Below are 27,969 nucleotides of genomic sequence, written 5' to 3'. Positions count from 1 at the left end.
CTCAGAAGCCGCAGAAAATCTCCTTGCCTCTCTCCCTGGCGCTGAGTGGGTTGCATGGCTGCCCTGGAGCCCGTGGCTCTTTGGGGCCAGGCCAAGAGGAGGAGGTATTGCAGGGCATGGGGGCCAACTGCTGCCGAGCAAGTCCGGAAAAGAAATGCAGGGGCCTGGCTCCACTTCACCCGACCTGTCGGGTTCTGTGCTCCAACACCCCAGTCCATGTGGGGACACTGAAGAAGCACTTGGAGCCGGGTCTTCTCCTGAGCGGGACTGAGCCGGCCCTCAGGGCATCAGGTGATAAGGATCCCCAGCTGTGACTGTCCGGGCCCAGGGAGGAATGGGAGGCAGCTGAGAAGGGGCTGAATGATAGAATCATCTGAAGAGACGTTAAAATGCACGGGCTGGGGCGGGATCAGCGTGTGTTAAACTCTCTCCAGGTGATGATAACACGCCGCGAACACGGGCAGCACCTGTCTCACGCCGTCCGTGAGGCTCGGGGAGCTGAGTGGCCAGCAGGCACGCGGCCCCTAAGTCCCCACGCTCACCTGCTGCAGCCCCTCACGCTGGTAAAGATGTCCCCGGGGGCACAAGGGCATGAAAGCCAGCCCCCAGGCCCACACGAGAAAAGCTGTATCAAATATTGGAATGCCCGTACGTTGCACCATCAGGCACTTCTCATGGACCCCTTCCGATGACCCAGCCCCTTTCCTGGTCCCCCCGCCCTCACCCCAGAAAGATGAGGGATCTCAGACAAGAGAGAAGCTGCGTTTATTCCAATGATTGGGGTCTTGCCACCTGAGAACCCCGGGAGTCCGCCCTTCTGGGCCCAGAGGAAGGAGGGTCCTTGCTGTAAGCAACGCCCCCTCAGCTCAGGGCCTCCCAGTAGATTCCAGCCCAGGACCACCTTGCCTGGGTCTCAGCCTCCTACCCCAGCCAGAGGGGCCAGGTGACCAGGCAGGGAATACTAGACCAGTGTGGGCCGGAGGCCTGAGCTGTCCCCCTTCTCACAGCCCAGCTGGTGCAGGGGAGAGAAACTGAGCTGGGCTCAGCCAGACTGGAGGTCCTGGGAGGGAGCTGAGGACACAGGAGGAAAAGCTGGGGCGTAGGGGCCGGCAGGCAGGAGCTCAGACACACGCAGCCTCGGCCGCAGGGTCCGCGGCCTTGCTTGCCAAGCTGTAGTAGTAGGTGCGCATGCGCTGCTCCACGGTCAGGAAGTCCGGACGGTCCTCCCACCTGTGAGGGGTCGGGGAGATCCAGACTGCTGACCACACCCCCAGAACCCAACTTCAGCTGGTGGGTGGACATGCACGGGGCTCAGGAAGCAGTGGGCCTGGGGTGGGGGGCGGGTATCGGGTAATGGAGGCGTCTCCTGGGTGTGAGAGGACCGCAGTTCCGGGGTTGCCGTATCGCCTAGTTGAAGAGCTGACATCCAGGATGCAGGGGAACCATATACTGAGTGTTGACTGGCGAAGACTTAGGGAAGGGAGCTCCCTGAGTGTAGGGGTGACAACTGTTGACCACGGGGAGCTGGGATGTTGAATGTTGATGTACTGAGCATGTGTATTTGGCCAGGGTATTTGGGTGCTGGGTATGGGCTCACACGGATGCAAGTATGCTGCCCGCAAAGGAGAGGAACATTGGCGTATGGAGGATGGGTTCAGCTAGTGGAGAGTCAGGGTATTAATGGTATGCGTGTGGAATATCCATGTATTGCGTTGGGGTGTTAGATGCTAGCCTCTTTGGGTACTGGGGTGTTGGTGTATTGTTTCTTGATAGAGGCTGAGTTAATACTTGGGGGAGAAGGGATGGGCTGATCATTTCTTATTCATTTATCATAAGTAGGGTGTGTATTTAGTGGAGTGCTTGGGTGTTTGGGTATCAGTGTGGAAGGTGTTGGCTGGTGGAATAATGGATGCTGGGGCAGGAAAGGTATCAAATATTGGAATGCCCGTGCATTGCAGGATTAGTGTAGGGTAATAGCTTGTTTGGGTGCATGTTGCCTGTTGTGTGATGGGAAGGGGAAGTATTGATGGTGTTAGGAGTTGGCGTGTTCAAGCACCGGGCTTCGAGCAGACAGAGGTGGGAGGGCACTGAGTATCTGGGTGCTTTGGTGTTGGCCTGAATGGGTAATTAGGTGGTGAATGTTGGCTGATGGGAAACAGGAATTATATAATGGAGTATCATCCCATGCCCTGAGTATTAGTATCATAGTTTGGGTAACAGTACTGACTTGTCTGAGTGTTGCAGGATCATTTGAGCATTGGCTGGTGGGAGACTGAGGTTTTAGATGCTGGAGCAGTGGGTGTCCGCAGGTAGGGTGCTGGGGTGCTGGGCCAGTGGAGCATTGTAGGGTCAGTCTGTTGGAGAGCTGAGCATACATGCAGGGGGAATAAAGGTACCGAGGTTGGAAAGGCCATGAATTGGGTGAGTCTCTGGGTGGGATGAGTTAGTCGGACTATTGGTCACCACGACCTCCTGCCCCAGGCCTGGGTGTCAGTTCAGCCAGGTACCCAACCAGGTACCCTCCTGCCCGCTGGCACTCACTTGTAGGTCCAGCAGTCGCTCATGAGCTTGTACATTTCGGGTGGACACTCTGGGGGGCACTCCATCCGCTTGCCCTGCTCGATGAAGGCCATGACCTCGGGGCCCTTCATCTTCTGCTCAAGCCAGAGCCAAGTACGCATGTGAGTAACCAGGGCCCCTCCCCCCCGGCCCCTCTCCCCACCCAGCTGTCCGCCCGCCTCTGCCCCACACCTGCCTTGTAGGGCTTCTGGCCATAGGAGAAGGCTTCCCACATGGTGACCCCGTAGCCCCAGACGTCGCTGCGGCTGGAGAACTTGCGGAAGTTGATGCACTCAGGCGCGTACCACTTGAGCGGCCACTTCCCCGCCGAGCGAGCCTGGAGGGTGGGAGATGCTGCCGGGACAGGGCTCGGGGACCCTCCACACCACCGCCTCCTCCACCTGGGCACCCCAGGGCCGGGGGCTCACGGTGTAGTAGCTGTCATCAGCACCCAGTGCCTTGGAGAGACCAAAGTCGCTGATCTTGGCGTAGTGCCGGTTGACCAGAAGGACGTTGCGGGCCGCCAGGTCACGGTGCACAAAGTTCTTCTCCTCCAGGTACTTCATGCCCATGGACACCTGGTGCAGCAGCTCCGCCACGTTGCCGACGGGGACCTCCTCCCTGGGGTGCAGGGGAAGGCAGGGGCAAAGCCCACTTCTCTGACCCAGCTGAGCCTCCGTTCAACAGGTGCGTACTGGGCACCTGCTGTGTGCCAGGCATGGGCCGGGGGGACACGGCGTGAGCACAGCAGGCACAAACCTCTACCCTCATCCAGGCTCGAGGCCTTAAATTCCATCCACATACTGGGATTCCCAGACTTCACTCATTTACCTGCGTCCTCTGTGTGCCCTCAGGGGTCTCACGGGCAGCTCAAAGATAATAAAGACAAAGCCAAGTTCCTGATTGTACAAACACATGCATGCACGCACACACACACTCCTCTCTCTCCATCTTTTCATTTACTCAGAAGCACTGGCCTTGCCCTCAGCTCCTTTTCCTCACACCCAATATCCAACCCATCAGCAAACCCTGGCAGCCCTGACTTCAAAATCCCTCCAGAATCCCCCTACTCCTCTCCACGTCTGCTTCTGCCACCCTGACCCAGCCATCATCATGGCCAGCCTGGACCAGAACAGCCACCTCTGCCCTCACCCGGCACGGTCTGTCCTTCCCACACTGGAGTCAGGTCCTGCCCCTCCTTGGCTCACGGCGTCCAGGGCTCCTACCTCACTCAGGGTAAATGTCCAAGTCCTCCCCACGGCCCACGAGGCCCTGCACCATCTGCCCCATCACCTCCCTGCCCACGTCAGCTCCCCACCCCCCTGCACTCACTCTGCTTCAGCCTCGGGGCCCTACTCACAGTTCCTCTACCACACCAGGCACCTCAGGACCTTTGCACCGGCTGTGCCCTCTGTCTGGACCACTCTTCCCCCAGAGCTGCACTTGGCTGCCTCACCTTCTCACTTCTCACCTCCTACCCTGACACTCCCAACCCCCCTTTCCATAGTACTTACCTTCCAACATACTCTATACTTTACGGTACTATAATGATTATTTAAAGCCTCTCTTTCCCAACTAAAATACAGGGCAGAGAACTTTGTCTCTTTGTTCGCTGATAATCCCAAGTGCTGGTAATGGTCCCTGTCACAGAGAAATTGCCCAATGAACACCCATGGGATAACTGAGTACATGAACTGGGACCCGTGAAGGCACGCACTCCAGCAAGAGCTCAGGTTCAAGGTCATGTGCCTTGTGTCGTGAGGGTAAGAGTTTGAGGCACGAGGGAACACAAACGAAACCAATTTCTTTGGGTTAGAGATGGGCCAATTTTTTCTCTACAGGGCCTGAGAGTAAATACTTCAGCCTTTGCTGGACACATATGGTCTCTGCCACATAGTCCTCTTTGTTTTTTCCATAGACCTTTAAAAATGCGAAAGCAGGCTGTACAAGACAAGCCTGGCTGCAGTTTCCCAACCCTGCTTCAGGTTGAAGACCATCAACCGTCGGCAACTTCCCGTGCGTCATGAACTGGCCGACAGAACAGAGGTGGCAGTTGTGACAGAGCTGATACTTACAAAGCTCCTATAAGCAACGCCAGGCACCGTTCTGAGCACTTTCTATGGATAGACATCAACTCATTTGACCCTCACAAGAGCCCCTGGACGTAAATACTGTGCATCCCCGTGGTACAAATGAGGAGACTGAGGCACAGATGAATTAAGAAACCCACCTGGGGTCACACCAGTTAGTGGCAAAGCCGAAAGTCAAACCTGGGGTCAGATCTGTCATGGGCGTGAGTGTGGGCAGCAGCTGTAAGTGTGTCTATAAACGTGGGGAAATGAGTGTGGAACACACCCGTGGGTGGACAGGATCATTCCCGCCCACGCCCCCAGCCCCAAACACCTGGCCGGCCCAGAGGCTCACTTCTTCCCAAGCAGGAACTTGTGCAGTGGCCCGCCGCCCGCCATCTCCATCACCAGCATGAGGGCCTCGGCCTGGCAGACGCCGATGAGCCGCACGATGTAGGGGTTGTCCAGCTGGTGCATGATCTGCGCCTCCCGCATCATCTCATCCTTGTCCGCCTTCTCTGTGTTCTGTTTCAACACCTTGATGGCCACGTCGATCTGCTTCCTGCCGTGACGCACAGAGGGACACGTGTGAGCTGGCCCGGGCTTGACCTGGCCCCTCATCCCAACCCGACCTGCCTCTCCTCTCCCTGGACTTGTGTAGTAGATGCTGTGGTTTGCCGCCCAGTCCTCCCTGCAGCTCACAGCTCACAGCTCACAGCCAAGCCCCTCCCAGGAACTGCCCCTTGCTGAAAAGAACCGGCTCAAAGTGTCACCCTCCCCAGGGGCAGCCTGTACCAAGTGACCAGCCTATATCGAATGACCAGCCGGTGGAGTGGACGAGGGGGACTCTGTTGCATCTGCAGCTCTGCCCCAGACCTGCCCCTCCCACTCCCTCTCGGGTGCTGCCCTGGGCTCCCCCAGGTAACCCCGCCTAGCAGGCAATTTCCTGTCCCAGCGTCTGTTTCCCAGGCAACCTGAAGTCACATCCTGGCTCCAACCCCCACGGCCTTGGGAGGCAGCGCCCCCTCTGCCCCTCCCACAGCGGTTCCCCAGCCAAGGCTGGGCAGCCTACTTGCGCATGCGGTAGACGCCCTGGCGAACGGAGCCAAAGTTGCCGCAGCCAAGTTCTATGTCAGCCATGAGGAGGTTCTCGCGCTTCAGGAAGAGCTTCTTGTTTTTGAGCTCCTCGGGGTCGCTGTAAGGGCTCTCGTACACGCTGGTGTCCATGGGCATTGGTCGCGGCTTCTCTGAGGACGCTAGGCATGCTGGGCACACACACAGGCGTGTGCTCCCAAGTCAGGAGCAGGGAGAGGGATGGGGACTGAGCAGGCAGGGCAGCCTCGGTGCCCACCAGGCACATGCGCCGCAAGGCACAGGGTGCACCGTCCAGAGCATGCACGGGCACACGTGTGTGTTCATGTGCGTGTGTGCATTTGTGTGCACTCCTGGTCCCATCTGTGGGTGAGCTGGGAAGCCACGTCCAAGAGGACTCGAGTGTGCACACACACGCGTCCTCACGCACGACACCCACGTACACTCTCACCCATGTCTCGGTGTGTGATGGGGGTCCAAAGGCGTGTCTGCACAAGTAACCAATATAGTGCCAGCTGAAGCGTGCACACCTATGGGTGTGCGTGCGCTGACACGTGAGCACCCGTGTCACGCCTGCCCAGGTCTGCGTAGGCACCACGCAGCCATGTGTACAAGGGCTGCAGCTGAGCCTCTCTGTGCACAGGCAGCCGTGTATGTTCTCTGCACACACGTGCACAGGCTTACATCCACACACGAGACACACGAGCATCTGCCACAGTGCCTTTTAGGGACCTGGGCTCTGGAGCCTGTCTCCACCACCGCCTAGCTGCGGGACATGACAGTTCCCGGCCCTCCTTTCTCTTCTGTAAAATGAGAATAATTACCATGACCGCCTCATGTGGCTTGTCTGGAGGATTCAGCAAAGCTCATACACTCAGTGAGCTTGGGGCACGACTGGCAGATAGTAGGTGCTAAACAGATGTGTGTCTGTACCCGGGCTGGCCCAGGCACGGCCAGGTCTACTCCCCTGCATGTCAGCATGCCCCCCGGGTACATGCTCACAGGCGGGCATGATGCATGTGCCCACGTGGACACCTGCAGGCACAGTGCATGCACAGGGCAACCAGGCCCACCGCCCCAGGTCAGGGCTGGCACATGTCCCTCCCCTGACACACCCCAGGGCCCAGCCAGGACCCTGCTCTTGGTCTGACACGAACCCCTACACGCCTCCATCTCTGCCGACTCACCTGGTTCAGGGGTGTATCCATCTGAGTTGAGCGTGTCGATCCGTCTCTGAGGCTAAAGGTCATGGGGTCAGCAAGGGTCAGCAGGGCCAGAGCTGGGGGCATTCAGCCCCTCTCATGAGACCCACATCGTCTGAGGACTCCCAGAGATGGTGCTGGGGGTACCCTCTTCTGTTCCATGGCAGCCCCACTCTCCCCCCATCTCCTGCCCGGAGCCCCACCCTGGGAACAGGACCCATTGCCCACCCAGCTCCATCCCCAAGGCCCCAAGTCTACGGGGCTGCTGACTCACCTGGGTGAATGTGGATGGGTGGGCGGGGAGTGTGGGAGCAGCGGCCTCTGGGGGAGCAGAAGGGACAGTGAGGGGGTGGGGGCCGGGGTCTCCCGCTCACCCCTGTGCCCCGCTGCCCCGCTCACCTGAGCTGGCGCTGTTGTTGGGACAGGCCTCCTTTAGGCAGTAGATGAGCCCGTCAGCCTTCAGCTTCAGGTACTCCACCAGCTGCAGGAAGGAGCGTCAGGGCCGGGGCTCCCCTCCTCCCCAGGAGCCTGAGCACCCCGCCACAGCCTCTCCCCACAACAGGGTGTGTGGGTGGCCTACCTGCCAGAGCGTGTCAAACTTGGTCCCCTCGGGAATGCAGTATTTGCCCGCCTTGTCCTGGCTGATGAGGTAGTGGTACACAGTCTTCCCATAGATCAGAGACAGTGCATAGGTGCCCTGCTCCTTCCGGGGTCTCAGCCTGGCGGGGGATGGAGGGGGTGTCACCCCTACAACCACATGGGCCCCCTCCCCCGTGGTGCCCTCCTACTTAGGCCCCAGTTCCCACACACACGCCCTATGGGCTCTGCACCCCAGAGCCTCATGGAGAAGTGGCAGGGGCTGCGGGAGCTGAGGTCAGGCCCCACTCAACCTCCAGACCTACTGGTAACAGGCCGTGCGTGGGGCTGGCGGAGGGGGTGCTGGGGTGAGCAGAGAGGTGAATGGCCATGTTCACAGTCATCCAAGGGCAGGTATGTGGCCATCCACAGGGGAATACTGGGCCACCCATGGTGGACATTCAGCCCTGCAGGGCCTGATACTCAGACACCCACAGCTGCACACTTGGCCATTCGGGGGGAACACTTAGCCATACGCTGGGCGGCACCTGGTCCTCCATGGCTGAATACCAGACCACCCATGGTTGGACACTTGGCCACAGGTGTGGGGCGGGGAGGCACTTGGTGATTCCTGGAGGGATATTTTTTCATCTATGGTGGACACAGAGCCACTCACGGGGGACACACAGACTTAAGACCATTCTCTTGGGGAGACAAAGCTGTTCTATACATAGAATGATAAAGGCAAGTGCAAGTCCATGGCTAGATCACAGGGCACCTTCGTACACATCAGGACAAGTCACCTTGCCATCACAGGAGACCCACCAGTTATCATAACAGATGACCTTTAACAGAATGAAACCCTTGATTGTCCTCTTCTGGAAATTTGCCAAAACAAATAAATCTTCCATGTCTATCGATCAGAATTAAGCCCCTAAAAGATGGTGCCTTCATGCAGTAAGAACCTGTCCAACCACACACACACACGCACACACACACACACACACACACACACACAGAGACCAATTTAGGGCCACCTGCACCCTCCCATCCTATTGTAAAACTAGTCAGCATCTCCCACAAAATAGTTTTGTCTTGAGTTCCCAGCACAAGTTTCTATTCCAGGGTTAAGTGTAGATTTCTAATGGACGAGGGAGGGGCAGCTATTTCTGGAGGTGGTCTCAGGCTCTGTGGACACTGTAGACAACAGACCAATAATCTAGGGGATTGAACTAAGTTACACAAGAGCTGGCTGGGAGCGCACAGCAGGAAATAGCCATGGGATGACCCACAGGTGGGCACCATCAGAGTGTAAACTCTCAGGGCTTGGGCCCTGCCCATGGATATTAATTCACTGGACAAATATTTACTAAGTGTTGACCACATGCCAGGCATTATTCTAAAGGCAGGAGTACAGTGGTGAACAAGACAGACACGAGCCCACCTTGCAACCCTTCCTTAGGCCAAAGAGACAGAGAAATGTCCCTTAAATCTCCATGGCAAAACATGAGTGAGGGATGGAGGGGTGGCTGTGAATATCCCATTCATTGCCGGACAGCAAGTTCCCCAAAGAACAATGCAGTGAAGGCTGACATAGTGACCAGGGCAGCCTACCTGGACATGTGGAGAGATAGGAAACAGGGTGGGGAGCAATGGGGGAGCACCAAAGGCAAGGAAGAGAATCCCACAACAAACTAAGAAATGCAAATGTCCCACAGAAAGGAAGGAGCTTCCATAACTAGACTGGTGGGCTGGTCTGGAGGTGATTGTCTCTAACTACTAGTTCTCTTCTTTTGAGAAGTGAAAATACTTCATAAGGTCAAAACCTTAAGTTTTGAACTGACAACAAAAACTCAATGCCCAGAGGGCAGAGAGCAGAAGCAAGAAGAACTACAATTCTGCGGCCTGTGGAATGAAAACCACATTCACAGAAAGACAGACAAGATGAAAAGGCAGAGGACTATGTACCAGATGAAGGAACAAGATAAAACCCCAAAAAACAACTAAATGAAGTGGAGAAGACAGGCAACCTTCCAGAAAAAGAATTCAGAATAATGATAGTGAAGATGATCCAGAACCTCAAAAAAAGAATGGAGGCAAAGATCGCGAAGATGCAAGAAATGTTTAACAAAGATCTAGAAGAATTAAAGAACAAACAAACAGAGATGAACAATACAATAACTGAAATGAAAAATACACTAGACGGAATCAATAGCAGAATAACTGAGACAGAAGAATGGATAAGTGACCTGGAAGACAGAATGGTGGAATTCACTGCCACAAAACAGAATAAAGAAAAAAGAATGAAAAGAAAGATAGCCTAAGAGACCTCTGGGACAACATTAAATGCAACAACATTTGCATTATAGGGGTCCCACAAGGAGAAGAGAGAGAGAAAGGACCCGAGAAAATATTTGAAGAGATTATAGTCGAAAACTTCCCTAACATGGGAAACGAAATAGCCACCTAAGTCCAGGAAGCGCAGAGAGTCCCAGGCAGGATAAACCCAAGGAGAAACATGCTGAGACAGATAGCAATCAAACTGACAAAAATTAAAGACAAAGAAAAATTATTGAAAGCAGCAAGGTAAATACCTAGGAATAAACCTCCCTAAGGAGGTTAAAGACCTGTACTCAGAAAACTATAAGACACTGATGAAAGAAATCAAACATGACACAAACAGATGGAGAGATATACCATGTTCTTGGATTGGAAGAATCAATATTGTGAAAATGACTATACTACCCAAAGCAATCTACAGATTCAATGCAATCCCTATCAAATTTCCAGTGGCATTTTTTACAGAACTAGAATAAAAAATATTAAAATTTGTATGGAGACACAAAAGACCCTGAATAGCCAAAGCAGCCTTGAGGGGAAAAAAATGGAGCTGGAGGAATCAGACTCCCTGACTTCTGACTATATTACAAAGCTACAGTAATCAAGACAATATGATACTGGCACAAAACTGGAAATATAGATCAATGGAACAGGATAGAAAGCCCAGAGATAAACCCACGCACCTATGGTCAACTAGTCTATGACAAAGGAGGCAAGGATATACAATGGCAAAAAGACAGTCTCTTCAATAAGTGGTGCTGGGAAAACCGGACAGCTACATGGAAAAGAATGAAATTAGAACACTCCCTAACACCATACACAAAAATAAACTCAAAATGGATTGGAGACCTAAATGTAAGACTGGACACTATAAAGCTCTTAGAGGAAAACAGGAAGAACGCTCTTTGACATAAATCACAGCAAGATTTTTTTTGATCCACCTCCTAGAGTAATAGAAATAAAAACAAAAATAAACAAATGGGACCTAATGAAGCTTAAAAGCTTTTTCAAGTCAAAGGAAACTACAAACAAGATGAAAAGACAACCCTCAGAATGGGAGAAAATATTTGCAAACGAATCAATAGCAAAGGATTAATCTCCAAAATATATAAACAGCTCATGCAGCTCAATATTAAAAAACAAACAACCCAATCAAAAAATGGTCAGAAGACCTAAATAGACACTTCTCCAAAGAAGATATACAGATGGCCAAAAAGCACATGAAAAGCTGCTCAACGTCACTAATTATTAGAGAAATGCAAATCAAACTACAATGAGGTAACACCTCACACCAGTTAGAATGGACATCATCAGAAAATCTACAAACAACAAATGCTGGAGAGGGTGTGGAGAAAAGGGAACCCTCTTGCACTGTTGGTGGGAATGTAAACTGATACAGCCACTATGGAGAACAGTATGGAGGGTCCTTAAAAAACTAAAAATAGAATTACCATATGACCCAGCAATCCCACTACTGGGCATATACCCAGAGAAAGCCATAATTCAAAAAGACACACGCACCCCAATGTTCATTGCAGCACTATTTACAATAGCCAGGTCATGGAAGCAACCTAAATGCCCATTGACAAACAAATGCATAAAGAAGATGTGGTACATATATACAGTCGAATATTACTCAGCCATAAAAAAGAATGAACTTGGGTCATTTATAGAGACGTGGATGGACCCAGAGACTGTCATACAGAGTGAAGTAAGTCAGAAAGAGAAGAACAAATATCGTATATTAACACATATATGTGGAACCTAGAAAAATGGTACAGATGAACCGGTTTGCAAGGCAGAAATAGAGACACAGATGTAGAGAACAAATGTATGGACACCAAGGGGGGAAGTGGGGGAGGGGGTGGGATGAACTGGGAGATTGGGATTGACATGTATACACTAATATGTATAAAATAGATAACTAATAAGAACGTGCTGTATAAAAAATAAATAAAATAAAATTCAAAAAAATAAAAAAACTCAATGCTCAGCCACTCATCAGCAAACGTGTGTGGAATATTGAAAAAAAACAGCACAATATTAGACCTTCCTTCCCATCAATAAGTGGAACCTAGTTCTGTATCTCCTGAATCAGGGATTGAACATGTGACTTGCTTTGGTCAATAAGACATTAGCAAACAGGACACAAGGAGAGGCTGGAAAAGTGGTTGACACTGGGGTTTGCCTGCCCTTTCTCGCTTCTCCTGGCAGCCCTGCAACGACCATGGAAGTGAGTCCACACTAGCCTGCTGGAGAAGCCATATGAAGGAGAATCAAGGCATCCCAGGCTGCCATCTGCCAGACATGTGAGTGAGGCCATCCCAGACCATCAAGGCCCAGTCAATCCTTCAGCTGACTGCGGCCACACAACTGAGCTCAAAAGAAACCAGCTGAATAACCACCCAGCTGAACTAAGCCCAAATAGCCAACCCATTGAATCAAGGCTGAATAAATGAATGTTATTTTAAGCTACAACAGTTTAGGGTGGTTTGTTACACAGCAAAGGCTAACTGATACACTGTCTTTGGAAAGAGACATGTGAGTTCACAAAAGAGCAGCCACCAATCCCACGTAGGCAAAGACTACTATACTGGTGTGGTCACCATATATATTTCAGTGTCACAAATTCTACTTTATTTACCAAAAAAACCACCAGGTGGTGGCAGTTCTTCATCCTTGTAGTTCAAGCCTGAACTTAAACTAGAGGTACAGGCTAAGAAATCAACTTGTATCTCCACTTTTTTTTTTTTTTTTGGCTATGCCATGAGACTTGTGGGATCTTAATTCCCCAACCAGGGATTAAACCTGTGACCCCTGCAATGGAAGCATGCAGTCCTAACCACTGGACTGCCAGGGAATTCCCTCCACTTTAAAAATAATATATAGAACCTGACAACAGTGAAAAAAATAAGAGCTACCATTTATTAAGATGCTCGTTCTAAATTCTTCACACATTTGTCATTTAATCTTCGCAGCATCCTCCACAAGATACCTACCTTGTCCTATTATTATCCACATTTTGCAGAGGAGGAAGCTGAGGCTCAAGAACACTACACCTCTTGCTTAAACTGCACAGTTGATTAGGGGTAGAGCCAGGATGCCAATCCATTTCTGACCCTCCAATTAATTGCTACATGGGACTGACACCCAGCCCAGCCACAGCAAGTTGCTTCTTCTCCGTGTGCCTCAGTTTCCTCACATGTAAAATGAAAAAACAGAACTAACCCAGACTTCAGGGCTCCAAAGATGAGGTTCAGGATCAACCATGATCTCATATAACTGTAGGCATAATCTTTGGGGTAAATATGTTTTGGGGATTGTGAGAAGGGTTCAGCTTCACTAAAATTCCCAAAGGGGTCAGTGATCCATTAGGAAACAATTAACAATATGTTCTTGAAGGCCCTTTCCAGGGTTCAAGTGTCTTTTCAAGTTGAATCAACCAGTCCCACAGATGCTGCAATTATGCAGAAAGGAAGCGAGCTTTGACAGCAAACAGCATTAGGTATAATTCCAACCATTCATCAGCAGCTCTGAACGGTGGTCACTGGTAAGCATTCCAGGCCACAGTGGTGTGTCTTTCTATCACACCCACACCCTTGCCACAGAACCAGACCAGTCCTGGGCTTGTCCCAAGCATCGTGATGCATCAGGGATGTTCCTTCACCCCTGCCTCATGAGAGGTTCTGCGCCTACAGCTTTGACCTTCAGCCCCTAGCTACCCACATACAGAGAAAGCAGTTATTGACAACAGGAACCACAAGAAAAATCTATAGTGCTTCTGTCAGAAGCATGCCCTGCCTAATTTTCCAGGAGTCTGGTTCATGGTGGTGGCTTCTGGTCTCTTGACACTTCCCTGCATGAGCCACTGTCCCTCATAATGTCACTGCTCCAACTGCTTCTGAACCCCAGCATCAGCCCCAGTCTCTATACTGTACCCAGATCCTAGCTCCCTCAGTCTCAGCCTGCTGTGGCCAATGCTGGTCCTACCCACCTCTGAGACTTCAAGCCACCTCGATATCCAAAGCACCTACAGCCGCTGGCCCTGGTTCTCCAGAGATTCCTCTTATCCCAACAGACTGGTTAACTCCAAGCCTGTTATAAACTCTGCTGTGTTAATGGAGAAAGTTTGCAAACTTTTCCTTTGGGCAGTGGAATTGTTTGTCAAGCAACATCTTCCATAGAAACTTAAGATATGAAACACGTCAAAGCTGAGCTGGGGGGACTTCCCTGGTGGCGCAGTGATTAAGAATCCTCTTGCCAACGCAGGGGACACAGGTTCGAGCCCTGGTCCAGGAAGATCCCACATGCCGCAGAGCAACTAAGCCCGTGCTCCACAACTCCTGAGCCTGCGCTATAGAGCCCCCAAGCCACAACTACTGGAGCCTGCGTGCCACAACTACTGAAGCCCACGCACCTAGAGCCCATGCTCCACAACCAGAGAAGCCACCACAATGAGAAGCCCGTGCACCACAAGGAAGAGTAGCCCCTGCTCACCACAACTAGAGAAAGCCCGCACGCAGCAATGAAGACCCAGCACAGCCAAAAATTAATTAATTTTTTAAAAAGAAGCTGAGTTGGGATGGGGCTCAGAATCCCCCCCTGTTCCACCCTCTACTCACTTCTTCCACCCCTTCCCCCCAGAATCTTTTGATATTGTCAGGGGCCTTAGGGAATCTGGGAGAAAGTTTTAAACCATTGGAATGGTGGAATCATTATCTCTATGAGTACGTGTGTTTGTGTGAGGTAGGAAGGAGAGATGGGGAAGGGAGGGGTGGGGAGGAAAGAAAAAGAAAGAAAAACCGAGACAAAAGAGAGGCAAAGACTGTGAGGTGATGAAAGGCTGAACTGGGGACATGAGATGAAACCAGAGAAGGGAACCTAGATTGTAAAAAGAAAGAAAAATGAAATTACATGTTACAAAGGAGAAAGCAGCTACAAGGAGAAAGAATTGGCTGCACCAACAGGAAAGGTGGAGAACCCCCCTTCGTTGTGTCCGGCTTGGAGAGAGCCCCTGGACACTCAGGTACCTGGGGTAACTTGTGCAAGAGCAAGTGAGATGTGAACGTGGGGAGATGTGTGACCAATGGCCGAGAAGGTCTTAGTGAGCATCACGCTTGAGGGGGGGCAGCGTGTAGCATCCTGATGAAGCAGGTGACAAGCATCTGGACAAGTACCGGCCATCACTAGGTACTAGAAGGTGGAGCCCTCTAGAAGGACCAGATGCAGGCTCTGCCTTCCAGTTCATAGTCCAAAAGGAAAGATGCCCCAAATGCCCACATTTGAGACGCCCATCACCCTCATTATGGCCTCCTTGTTCTAATCCTCTGATAGACTGTTTGCAAAACTGGCTGCCTTAATTATTCTCCCTTGGGTAGTCCCTTCCCCACAGTGACTCTGGTCTGAGCCAAGTGGCTTGCTTTGGCCAAGAGGACATCAGTTACATTACACAAGCAGAGGCTTGAAAAGTGCTTGTGTATTGTAACTTGCCTTCTCTGACTGTTCTTGGGAACCCTGCAACCACCACCATGTGAACAAGTCCAGGCTAGCCTGCTCGATGATGACAGCACTGCAGCCTACTCATCCCTATCGCCCAGGTGACACTGAGCCAATAGCCAGAGCCATGGTCATCCCAACCTATTCAGTCCCAGCCCAGCTGACCTAAAGCAGAAGGACTACTCAGCTGACTCACAGAATCATGAGAAGTAATAAACTGTTGTTTTGAGTCAGTAAGTCTTGGGACAGCTTGTTACACAGCAAAAGCTAACTGATACAAATACAAAGTTGAGTTTCCCTCTTAGAGAAAACAGACCTATCTTAACTTGTTCACAAGCCGTCCTTGCAGCTGAGTATTATCTGTAACATGCAATTACAGCCTAAATTTACAGCCTAAATCTGTTAGGCAGGGTGAAAAAAAATTATTTTATCAGCTGACAGTAGAGTCTTGTAGAGGGACCTGCATCTTGTGGGAGACCTGCAGGTAATCTGGTACACATGCTCAAACCTCACATGGGTGGGGGAAATCAAGGGAAAGGGGTCAGTTCCTCCAAGTGGGATGGCCCCAGGAGAGGGAACAGCCCAGCAGGGAGGTGGGTGAGAGCAAGGATTCAGCCAGGCAGGATGTCAGGCCAAGAAGCAACCAAGAGAACAGAGACCCTTGAGAATTAACATCTCAAGGGGAGGATGCTAGACTTCCTGAGGTCACAGGAAAGAGACAGGCACCAAGTTTCTCCATATCTCAAGGCCTGAGTGGCCTCGGCTGACATCTGGATAACATCTGCTATACAACGAACCCATGTCCAGACCAGAAAGCAGCAGCCCCAGCAGGGGGCTTTAGACAGACTCTTTCATAATAACAAACTCACGAACAGCCACGTGGTTCAGCTGTGGCTCATGCTCAGGCAGAGATACGCACATTCACCCACTTGAAATAACCCTTAGTGCATTTTTAGTATATGCCAGATACTATACTATTGCTTTACACATATTAATTCCTGCGATCCCATAAGAGACCCTTGGGTAGGTACTACCATCATCCACTGTGCGGTTAGAGGAAGTTGCTTCAACGCTCTCCCAGCGCTCCTACCTCACTCAGGGTCAAAGCCAAAGTCACCTCCCTGCCTTCTCCCCCTCCCACTCCAGTCCTCACTTACTAAGCTCCAAGCACACTGGCCTCCTTGCTGATTCTGGAACATGCCAAGAACCTCCTCCTGGTCTGTGTTCTTGCCAGGAACACCTTCTCCCAGAGCACTCACAGCCCACTTCTCACCTCCTTCGGTTCTTTACGCAGAAGCCACCCGATTGGAGAGGCCTTTTCTGGCCACCTAAGCTCAACTTGGAGCCCCCCTCCCCAGCTCCATATATAGCACTTGCCACCATCTGACATACTCTATGTTTTAGCGATTCATCCTTCTTTGTCTACCTGCTCCACAAGGACGGGGATTTGTGTCTGTCCTGTGCACTGCCACGTCCTCAATGCCCGAAACAGTGCATGTGGTAACTGTTCAACAAATATTTGGTGAATGCAGGAGAGGAAATCCAAGTAGGCAGCTCCGATTGCTGCCCAGCGTTCCCAGATGGTAAGTAGCAGACGCTGGATTCCAACCCAAGCCGCCCAACTCTGAAGTCCTCACCACTGCTGCCCCTCTCGCATATCACGTCCCTGCGCACATTCAGAAAAGCACTACCCACTCACACTTGTGAGCGCAGGCACACCCCTCCCCGCCCACCTGCACACTGAGGTCTGCCCCAGCCTCACCACCCCACAGCCCCAGGCTCTAAGCCCCACATACAGGAACTTGCCGTCCGTCTGTGAGCCTGAGTAGAGTTTGCGCTCCGCCTCCTCGCGCGTCAGGCTTTTGTGGTACCAGGGCATCCGCTCGTGAGCCGTCGTGGCAATGAGCTTCTCCACCTGAGGGGCCTGGCTGATGATGGCCTGCTCCAGGGCCTCGCCCTAGGGAAGAACGGGAGGGTGGAGAAGACTTGTGTCTCCAAGTAGGCGGCCACAGGACACCTCTTCCATCTCCTGGACCCTCCCAATTGTCTCTTTCACATGAGACAGCCCACCCACCCAGGCGCACCTAGGGGGTGAGTCATTTAGGCTGTTAATGAAAGCCAAGCCCCCTCATCTCTATGGTCCCGCCCCAAGCCATCCAGGCCCTGCCCATCCAGGGCCACGGCCCAGGCCCCGCCTTCTAGCCGGCCCCAAGCTCCCCTCCAGCTTGAAGATCTGACACTGGTAATCGCGCCCCATGGTGCACTGCATGTTGTCGAAGACCACAACCCACCGCCCCTGCCGGCCAACCTACCCCAGAGCACCGCCCCCACCATCCTCTCAGGCCCCTCTCCCAGCCCAAGCCTCGCCTCCTCCGGACTCAGCGTGACCTCCACCTACCCCGACCTCCACTTTGCCATCTGCCTCTGACAAGCACCATGGCTTGTCAGGCCCCTGCCTCCGAGGCCTCCTCCCAGGCCCGCCCCCAGTCAGGCCCCAACCCTCCAGCATCTAAAACGGTAGCAGCACAGCATAATACAGGCTAGCGAAGACCACCACTCTCCCCCAGTTCCATTGCTCCCTCGGCCCCAAGGGCCCGCCCTTCCCGGCCCCGCCTTCCCAAGGCCCGCCCCTCCGGCCACGCCCTCCCAAGACCCGCCCCTTCGGCCCCGCGCTCTCACCTCCAGTTTCCAAGTCTGGCGCACGTAGTCGCGCACCATAGCATCTCGTAGGCTGTCGAAGACCCCGGGCTGCGGCTCGAGCCCCGACGGCCGGTTGCACGGCTTGCGCAGGTTGCAGGGCAGCCCGTCTGGGTCGCGCGAATAGAACTCGCAGAGCTCAGCGGGGCCGCAGTGCGCTTTTCCGCCCGCAATAGCGTAGGTGCCGTTGAGCTGGCGCTCGATGGGGAAGTGGTGGAAGCGCACGTCGTGCACGAGCGAGAGCACATAGCCGCCCAGAGAGCGCAGGCAGTGGCGCAGCAGGAAGAGCCCGTCGGCCATGCCCGCCAGCTTCAGGTGCTCCTCGGCCTCGGCGCGCGAGATGCTGCCGTAGAAGAAGGGCAGGTGCGCCGCGGGGTCCGGCATCGCCGCCGCTGCCCTGAGCAGGGTACGGGCCCCTGCGCCTCTTCAGACTCTGTGAGTTCAGAGCGGGATTGGGGGCACGTCAGGGCCTCGGTTTCCCTTCCTGAACCCGTCCATTGTACCCAGAGATAGTAGGAGAGAGCCCGCATTAAAGGGCATCCGTGCGGCACACCTGAGCGTGCCGATCATGCAGAGCCTGATTTGTGCCGGAGTCGACTTGGAAAGGGGGCCCAGCCTACGGGACTCAGACTGGGGAGTCCCAAACCAGCCTTTGACTTTTCAGACCTAGTACGGAGCGCCCCACTGGCCACGACACAACAGCACCTGGAACCTTCATCCACCTCCCAAACACGTGTTGAATTCTTACTGTGTTTCAGGATGGAGATATGGGTGAATAAGAGACATGATCCCTGCCCTCCTGAAGATAACAGTCTGAGGGAGAGGGGATGCAATAAACAAGGAGAGACAAAAATAATTACAGATTGAGGTCAGTGTTCTAAAGGAAATAAATAGAGTGAGATCAAGAGGGAAGAAGCCACTGTAGCTGGGATGGTCACATTCTTTGGGGAGGTAGCATTTGAGCTGAGATCCGGAGGAAAAGGAGGAGCTCACTTCTCAAAAAGCATGGAGGGGAGCACATCAGGCAGAAGGAACAGCAAGTGCCAGGGCCCGGAAGCTGGAACAACTTTGCTCATCAAAGGACCTTGACTCCATTAGCCTTCCCGACTCTTTCCTCTGACCCTTTCCCAGCAACCTTAGAAATTCCCCTTAGCCCTGCCCCCTCTGCCTTCATGAACGAGTGTCTAGAAAGCATAAGCTAATCTGAATACCCGTTAATAGGGGATTGGTTAAATACATTAGGATTTAACTCCAATGTGAACTGCGATACAGTCATTAAACAAAATGAGGTTTGGAAAGTATGACCCTATATGGGGAGGAGGAAGTAAGGACATATAGATAAATAGATACCTGGTGAGGAAGATATCTAACCTGAAATTATCCACCTTCAACTTTCTAGGGTGATGGTGATGTCCATCACCCTAGAAGCATTGTGTTACACAGGTGTCTGAATTGCTCAAAATTCAGAGAGAACATAAAATTAAATTAATGTGAAAACGAAAAAAAAATTCAGAAAATGTACCAACTTGAGTTGTTCATTTTATTGTATTTGGGCCCCTCAGTAAAAAAGGAACCATAAAATATTGAACCCTGGTCAGTGATCTGCGTGCAGAAATATCTAGGTGTGATGGGTAGTGATGACTGTAATTTACTTTGAAAGGCATCAAAAAATAATGTTGATGGATGGACGGATAAGCAGATTGATAAAGGTGAGTCTTGCTGTTCGCAGTATTTCTATAAAGTATTGGATTAGGAAGTACTGAGCCATTGCTTCTAGAAGAAATCCAGTGTCAGGTTCCTTGAAGCCTCTGGTCACAATATTTTCATCAACCGATCAGTACATAACCTTGTTTTATGTACTTCTGTTTAAAGACAACTTACATAATTATATTGTTGATTCATTAACATTGAGCTCTTGACCAGCAGCCCCGTAACTGTAAGCTTACCCAACACATACTTTTTCTGTGAGGCACAGCCCAGCCTTCTTGCACTTAGGAACACTAGACAGCACCTCAGCACTGTCCTTGGGGGCCATTTAAACAGTGAAATCACCGACGTAAAGCACAAAAATGTGGCACTAAATAGACTGTGAGAAAGAGACTTATTTACAGTATGAGCTGAATCGAGAAGGCAAAGCATCCCCTTGCTCAACCTCAAAGAACCAGCACATCGGTTGACTCAAATTTCACACCACTCTGCACACGCCCTCCAATGACCGTGAAAGCGCAGCGAGCATTGGTTTTGGTGGTTACAAAGAAATTTTAGCAAGTAGGCGAACTGGCAGATATGGAATCCAATACTAATGAGGATTAACCGTATGTGATAAAGCAAATATAGCAAAATGTCCATTGTAGAATCGAGGGGGTGGATAATTTGTACAACTAATTGTTCCTGTTTTCTGTGTATTTGTAAGTTTTTAGATAATGTTGAAAAAAATTATTTCCCCTTAACAGTTTCTGGTCGTTTCTCTACTGAGATGGGCCCACTTAAGGCCACCCAGGCATAGTTTTGCATTCAAGGAAGGCTCCTTGGGTACCCTTCTTACTTAAGCAATTGTAAGCAGGGGGTGCAAAGCAAGCTTTTGTGGATTGAGAAAGGCTGCCTTTCCCTGGGCGTTCAGGAACATGCAAGGATGGGCACTGGAGCCAAGAGGAAGATACTAGAGCGGGAATCGGGTGAGGTCTGAATCGGCGCAGCTGGAGGAGGGGCCGGAATCTGCGTTCTAACCAGATAGCGTCTAACGCTGGGGTTGGGAGAGCCAGGGCTGTGGGGGTCTTGGATGTCCCGATAGTTACAGGCAGGTGATTAATCGGGGACCTGGAGATGCAGGTCACCATCCCAGAAGAGTGTTTTAAAAGAGTCAGAAGGGCTCCTAGGTATTCATCCTAGAGAAATGGAAACTTACGTTCACACAAACACCTGCACAGGAATGTTTATAGCAGCTCTATTCACGACTGCCAAAATGTAGGAACAACTCAAATGTTTCCCAACAGATGAATAGATAAAGTGTGGTATATCCCTGCAGTGGGGTACTACTCAGCCTGAAATGGAAGGAAATGCTGATACACACATGAATGAATCTCAAAGGCGTCAGGTTAAGTGAAAGGGGCCAGACTCAGAAGGCTACAAACCATATGATTCCATTCAAAACTGTAGAACAGGGTGTGGAGAAAAGGGAACCCTCTTGCACTGTTGGTGGGAATGTAAATTGATACAGCCACTATGGAGAACAGTATGGAGGTTCCTTTAAAAAATGAAAAACAGAACTACCATATGACCCAGCAATCCCACTCCTGGGCGTATACCCAGAGAAAACCACAATTCAAAAAGACACATGCACCCCAATGTTCATTGCAGCACTATTTACAATAGCCAGGTCATGGAAGCAACCTAAATGCCCATCGACAGACGAATGGATAAAGAAGATGTGGTACATATATACAATGGAATATTACTCAGCCATAAAAAGGAAAAAAATTGGGTCATTTGTAGAGATGTGGACGGACCTAGAGACTGTCATACGGAGTGAAGTAAGTCAGAAAGAGAAAAGCAAATACCGTATATTAACACATATATGTGGAATCTAGAAAAATGGTACAGATGAACCAGTTTGCAGGGCAAAAATTGAGACACAGATGTAGAGAACAAACGTATGGACACCAAGGGGGGAAAGCGGGGGAGGGGGCAGTGCTGGTGGGATGAACTGGGAGATTGGGATTGACATGTATACACTAATATGTATACAATAGATAACTAATAAGAACCTGCTGTATACATAAATAAATAAATAACATAAAAGGAATAAAAACAAAACGAAACAAAAAACTGCAGGGCCACGCAGTGGCTGCCAGAGGCAGCAGGCCCAGTGGGGAGCAGGGGTGATGGGATGTGGATGGACTGCAAAGGGGTATGAGGGAATTCAGGGCAATAGCCTGTACCTTGACTGAGATCGCAGTTTCTCAGCTGTATGCATGTGTCAAATCTCACAGAATTTTTCACTAAAAGGGGTGAATTTTACTGTATGTAAATGATACCTTAATTTTTTTTTTAATTAAAAGGGGAGAAAGGGAGCTGGAAGGTATAGACACACCAGGCACTACAAATATTAACTGAAATAGGAAAGAGAGAGCTGTCTACACTCCTGCCTCACTTCCTTGATTCCCTCTGTCTCATCCGGCCTCACAGTCTGCTCCCCTCACCTCCACCAGGCTGCTCTCCAGCTGCAGGGAGCAAGATATCAGCACCTGATGGGCACCAGACAAGAACTTCGTGCCCTCTTCCAGGCTGGGTCCCCTGCGTGATGGACACTGTGACCCCCACACAGACACTCTTGGGTCCTTCGCCAACCCCCTGGCTTGCCGCCTTCCTCTCTGACGGTTCCTGCTCTCTCTCTCCTTCTCCAACCCCCGTCCCCTACTTGGGCCATCCCGTCTGTGGCTACCCACGCTGCCACTCCCACTTGTCTCATCCAGATCTCTCCCCTGAGGTCGGTTTGTGCCGCCATCACCTCCTTTGATCTCCACCTGCTGTGTCTCTTAATAAAACCTGAGATCCAGATCGAACTCACACGGTGACTGTGGTCGGCTGAACCCCACAGTCTGTTTCCCGCATGAGCTGAAGCTCCGGGATCTGCAAGTTGCTTTTAGGCGATTCTTCCCCAAGGCCTCCGTTGCTCAAGAACCTACTGTGGCTCCCTCCTGCCTACATCATTGAATCAGACTAAATTCCTCGGCCCTCCCTCTGCTCCAGCCAGGCTGCACTATGAACATTCCTTCAAATGCACCTCCGTGCAGTGTGGTCCACCGGATATACCCTCCCCACTTCTCTCCACTCCCCCAGGCCAGCCAGCCCTGCCTGGCAGACTCACAGCCCTGCTCCCCACAGGGTATCAGGACCTAAGGCAAGGCAGCGAAGAGAGGGTTCGTCCAGGGACCATGGGGAGGGGTGGGGGTAGTGAAGCTGGTCTCTGGGGCAGGAAGCTGTGGCAGGAAACTGTCAACAACACAGTTTGAGAAGCTCCACCCTGTGGTGGCCACAGGTGCAGCCTGGGTAGCCGGAGGCGGATTAGTGCAGAAGCGGGAGTGGGGAGAGGCTGCCTCTTGAGACCCAGTCCAGGGCCAGAAGCCATGATTGGCCATCTCGGACCTGAGTCCAAGGTGTCCCAGAGGCAGAAGCCTTCCCCGTGCATTCTCAGCTTTATCCCCACTTCCCTGTCCCTTTGCCAATAACAACGACAACAGTAATAACAGCAGCTTTCAGAGCCTGGCCGGTCTGCAGCCTCCTGGAGGATCAGATGTTTCTGTCCTGAGCCATGGCCCTGCAGGCTGCACGGCTTTCCTCAGAGACATGCCCACCATGAGACTTCCCCACCCCACTCCTGCCTGGGCTGACCCCCTCCATCCTCCCCTTGAGCTTGCAAGGTCCTTGTGAGTTCAGAGATGCTCATTTGGCCTTCCCATTGTTTGCAGCTCCACAGAGAGACCACGGGACCCCAGCCTCGTTCTCATAGCCCAGGTCCTGGGGAAAGGGGAGGAAAGTTTGATCCTTGGCTAGAGGGATCTGCCTGAAATCCCACCCTTCAAGCATCCTTTTTGGGGACAGGCAGGGTTAAATTATACCTGTTCCAGACACACAGGATGCCCCAAACATACTTTGAAGGAAATACGGTCAAGAGATCAACTATGTTTACAAAAGCTGTGGAAAGCATATTTGCATATTAAAGGCTCTGAGAAGACCTGCCAGGAAAGGACGACGCTTTTTAGCTTTGTTTAATCCTCACACCGAAGTAGCAGGGCCTGGAAGTGCTGCTGTTCCACAGAACAGACTCAGTATCCAAAGCCCCAGTTAAATGTCTACCATGAGACACCAGAGGGAAGACTGAGGCAATGATCCCACTGGACTTGGCAGGTCTGGAGGCCCCAGGTGCCACCCACAGCCAGACATCAAGTGTCCCCACCCAAGGAATGGGGGTGCAGCCCCTCACTGCCCATGCCTCCTCTCAAGACCCCAAGTCCCCCCTAAAGCCACCCTTCCTGCTCCCCAGTCCGCAGGCCACCAACAGAGGCAGCACAGACATTTGTCAGCTAACAAAATGCAAAATGCCATCTTGGTTACGTTCCAAGTCACAGAGACAGCAGTTAGCACAGTGCCCTGGATGGCAACAGGCTCCTTATCTTTCCCCTGACACCAGGGCATCAGATCTGATCATGGAATCATGGATCTACTGGGTAGTAGAAGTGTGGTCCTGGGCAGGGAGTCATGCTCGCCAGACCCACCTGGAACACAGCGCCAGTGAAGGTGCCCAGCGCTGCGGGGCTGCGGGGATTCCGTGAGAGAAGGCTCACCAAGCACTGAGCATGGGGCCTGGCCCGCCCTTGTCCTGGCCCGTCCTTTTCTGCTCACAGCCCTCCAGGACTCCCACGTCACTCAAGGTTAAAGCCCAGGTTCTTACGGCGGCCTTGCCCAATCTGCCCCATCACCTCCTGGCCTGCAGTTACTCCCCACCAGCCACACGGGCCTCCTTATGTTACTTGTTCAGAGCACTGGAACAAATCAGGCCTGGTCCAACCTCAGGGCCTTTGCACTGGCTGTTCCCTTTGCCTGAACACACTTCCCCCAACACCCCTCACTTCATTCGGGTCTCTGTGTAAATGTCACCTCCTCCTCCAAGAGGTCTTCCCTGACCTCCCTCTCTAAAATCGCCTCCCCTTCTCTCTCTATCCCTGACCCAGCGTTACTGCTCTTCACCACTGAAAATATGATGTACTGTCAACTTGTTGCCACAGGATCTTTGTCCCCTGCTAGAATGTAAGCACGGTGAGAGTGGACATGGTCTCCTTCCCCTGCCTATACCAGCCAGGCACATCGTAGGTGCCCCATAAATGTTCGTGGTGGGCAGAGGCTACTGATACTGGGGTACCTGGGAAGGTATGCAGCCCGCTGTGGTGGGTGGAGACCCCTCTGCAGGTCCTTGGAATTTGGCAGCCTGATGAGGGATGAGGGGCTGTGGGGGCCTCCCTAGGAGAGAATAGTGAACGGAGGACCTAGCGGCTTCCTCCCCTAACCAGTGGTGGGAGAGGAGAGGACCAATCGGAGGAGATTTCACACAGGCTGTTCCCTCTGCCTGGAACAGTGCCCACACCCTTCTCCAGGCCACCCTCAGCTGTCCCTTCCACCCAGAAGTGTTCCATGATTTCCCCCCTCCCTCCCCAGCTGAGTCAGGCACCTCCTCTGTTCTCCCAGGGCCCCGTCCTCCCGCATCACAGCCCTGGTGGCCACGTATGATCAGTCTGTTTGCTCCACCGTCTCTGACCAGCACGAGCTCCCCAAGGCAGAGCCTATGCCTGTCTTGTTTTCATGATAGCCCCTGCTTCCTCCCGACAAATACTTGTCAAGCGGGCAACAATAACAATAGCCTCTGTACTGAAGACTTTACGACACCTCTTCTGAGCCTTATCCATTTAATCTAATCCTCACCGCAATTCCATCAAACGGGAACTGTTATCCCCATTCCTCAGCTGAAGAAACTGAGGCTCAGAGAGGTTAATGTCATGTTCAGAATCATGTAGCCTGTGAGTGGCAGTCAGGATTTGAACTCAGGTCTCTCTGACCAGCAGCCAGCACTAGCCACTCTAGTGCGTGGCCATTAGGAGAATGCAATCCACGGCTCTGACCTGGGTCCCCAGGGGCTCCCATGCCTGCCTGGCCCAGGTGTCGCTGCACTTTGAGCTGCCTTCAACTGTCAGGGCAAAGAGTGCTGGCCTGTTGGGGGCTGGAAGCAGGTCCCCAGGCCTCAAACAGACTCTATCTGTTGACCAACTGACTGAATAATGCCACGAGATCAGTCCCCACTGCCACCACTCCCCAGCAATTTCAACCTCTGCTGCTGGCGTTCTAAGGGTTGTGTAACCTCTGCAAGGAGCTATCCCTCTCTGGGTGCCAGGCTCTGTGTAAAAGGAGATGGGAAAAGACTTAGGGGACAGAAAAGGTGGGATGAGGCAGGAGGACAGAGCCTGACAGTGGGGACCGCATGGTGCTGTCCGTGCATTGTAGGGTGTTTAGCAGCATCCCTGGCCTCTGTCTTACTAGAGACCAGTAACACCCCCTGTGTCACAAGCAAAAATGTCTCCAGATGGCACTGAATGTCCCCAGCAGGCACGGGGGAGGCAAAACTGGCTCCAGTTAAGAAGCACTTCCTTAACGCTATGCCTTGGGGTGCGGCGGGGAGCAGCCAGCATGGAGAGGTCTGGTTGCTGCAGCCCCCAGGAGAGTCTCCAGGAGCTATGAGGCCGCCCAGAGCTAGTGATCAGAATTAGGACTTTAGCAATATGCTTATACAGCACTATTGTGTGCCAGGCACTCTAGAGAAATTCACTCGCCTAATCCTCGAGAGAATGCTGTGTGTAGAGGATTTGTGGACTTGGCACCTGAAGACACAGAGAAGGAGGAAATTGCCCAAGGTCACACGGCACACACAGTAGGTGGCAGAGCCAGGCCTCAAATCGGCCTCCTGGCTCCAGGGTGTACACGAAACACCATCCAGCCGGGCCGCCTGCCTGCCCAGCGTCCCTGCCAGGGCTGTGTGGCAAGGCTGGAGGACAGGCGACAACAGGAAAAAGCAGCTCTGCACTAGCAGGGGAAGAGCCCTCGCAGGTGACACCCAAGGACCTTCCAGCACAGGAGTCCCCAACCCTAATCTCTCAGCAAAGCTTTATTAAGCACCTACTGTGAGCTTGCTGCCGTGGCTAAGACAAGAGTGACAAAGCTCATCTTGAGCCGTTCACCACTTGAACCCCTGTTCCTTCCTGCCAAGACCCTTTCCTGCTTGGGACACCTTTCCCAACCTCTCACCCAACAGTCAGGAGCCAAGCACCTACTAGTTGCCAACATTTGCATCTGCATTTAACAAATGGGCAAAGTGAGGTTCAGAGAGGCCAAGAAACTTGCCAAGGACACACAGCGGTTGAGCAGGATTCGAGCTGTTTCCTTCTTCACATCTCTGTTTCCCCTTTAACCTGAGCTCCCCTACAAATGGCTGGAGCCTGTCCTGGGTCCCCTCATGGGAATCATCCGGCATTTTGATGTTCAAGTTCACAGCCCTGTTGAGCCACCCTCATATTCACGGCCCTGGCGGACAGAGCACACGTTTGCTTTCTCTGGAGTTTTCTCTGCTTCCTGAAGTCAAGGTTGCTGCACTGATGGGGCCCTGCAGGAGGCTAGGGACTGAGCAGGCACCTCTGTGGCCCCTGGATATAGGCATCCACTACCACTCGGCGGGCCCGCTGGAGTGAGACCTCCTTCCCTCAGGGTGGCCACAGGTCGTGTCTGCTTCCTTTCCCAGCTGGGTGTCACCCACCTCGGTCCTACAGCCCTTCTGGTACCACAGTGTCCTCCTGACTCTGTCCTCCTTCACCAGACCCAGGCCACCCCTGGAGATGGCAGCTGGGTGCTGCCCCATCTGGGATGACTTACCTGGGGACGTGCTGACGGGTGTGGAGGCACAGGCCACCTGCAAGGTCTCTGCTCCCAAAGCCGACAGACAGCTTGTTCTAGGTGAAGAACTGGGGTCCGAGAAACTAACTTGGGCTTATCTGCAGCCCGAGCCCCCAGCCTGAAGCCACCACCGGCTAACCACCCACTCATACACGCTGGCAAGGGGTAAGGAGGTCATACCCCACCAGGGTTTCTCACTCCGGGTGGAGGGGGTGGGGAATCTGAGTCACCCTCTGCTGGCTGCCCCGGAAGCCCCTGCGGTGGCCGTGCTGGCAAGAAAGAGGCAGAAGGCCGGAGGCCAGCCACTCACCTGGACACCCCAGTGGAGCACGGCAGCCAAGCTAGGCAGGGACTGGCCCGGAAGGCCTGATGTGCTCTTGGAAGCGCCTTTCTCTGAAACTCAGCCTGTTTCCTTGATGCGAAGACAGGAAAGGGGGCTGTGTTTG

At 52.4% G+C, this 27,969-nt stretch overlaps 1 protein-coding gene across 4 annotated transcripts; it reads right to left on the bottom strand.

The window, feature by feature from the left end:
* Positions 1–750: 750 nt before the first annotated feature.
* Positions 751–27,969, bottom strand: ZAP70 (zeta chain of T cell receptor associated protein kinase 70). 4 transcript variants are annotated; one of them, XM_024743892.1, is made up of 14 exons: positions 27,834–27,959; positions 27,503–27,606; positions 18,014–18,464; positions 17,131–17,291; positions 7,503–7,641; positions 7,322–7,403; positions 7,197–7,243; positions 6,908–6,959; positions 5,701–5,893; positions 4,984–5,190; positions 2,988–3,180; positions 2,756–2,896; positions 2,542–2,654; positions 751–1,230 (listed from the first exon to the last, which is right to left on the bottom strand). In XM_024743892.1, the coding sequence occupies exons 3-14, from the start codon at positions 18,413–18,415 to the stop codon at positions 1,122–1,124; spliced, it is 1,839 nt and encodes a 612-aa protein (XP_024599660.1). In that variant the 5' UTR covers positions 18,416–18,464; positions 27,503–27,606; positions 27,834–27,959; the 3' UTR covers positions 751–1,121. The 4 variants fall into 4 exon arrangements, with proteins under 4 accessions (XP_024599660.1, XP_024599661.1, XP_024599662.1 ...); XM_024743893.1 differs by having other exon boundaries at positions 27,503–27,591; positions 27,834–27,956; XM_024743894.1 differs by lacking the exon at positions 27,503–27,606 and having other exon boundaries at positions 27,834–27,969.

Source organism: Neophocaena asiaeorientalis, unplaced genomic scaffold (genome assembly GCF_003031525.2).
Source record: "Neophocaena asiaeorientalis asiaeorientalis breed wild unplaced genomic scaffold, Neophocaena_asiaeorientalis_V1.1 scaffold114, whole genome shotgun sequence".
NCBI classification, from domain to species: domain Eukaryota; kingdom Metazoa; phylum Chordata; class Mammalia; order Artiodactyla; family Phocoenidae; genus Neophocaena; species Neophocaena asiaeorientalis.
Note: the sequence above shows the minus strand (reverse complement) of the source record. Positions and strands in the feature narration are given on the sequence as shown.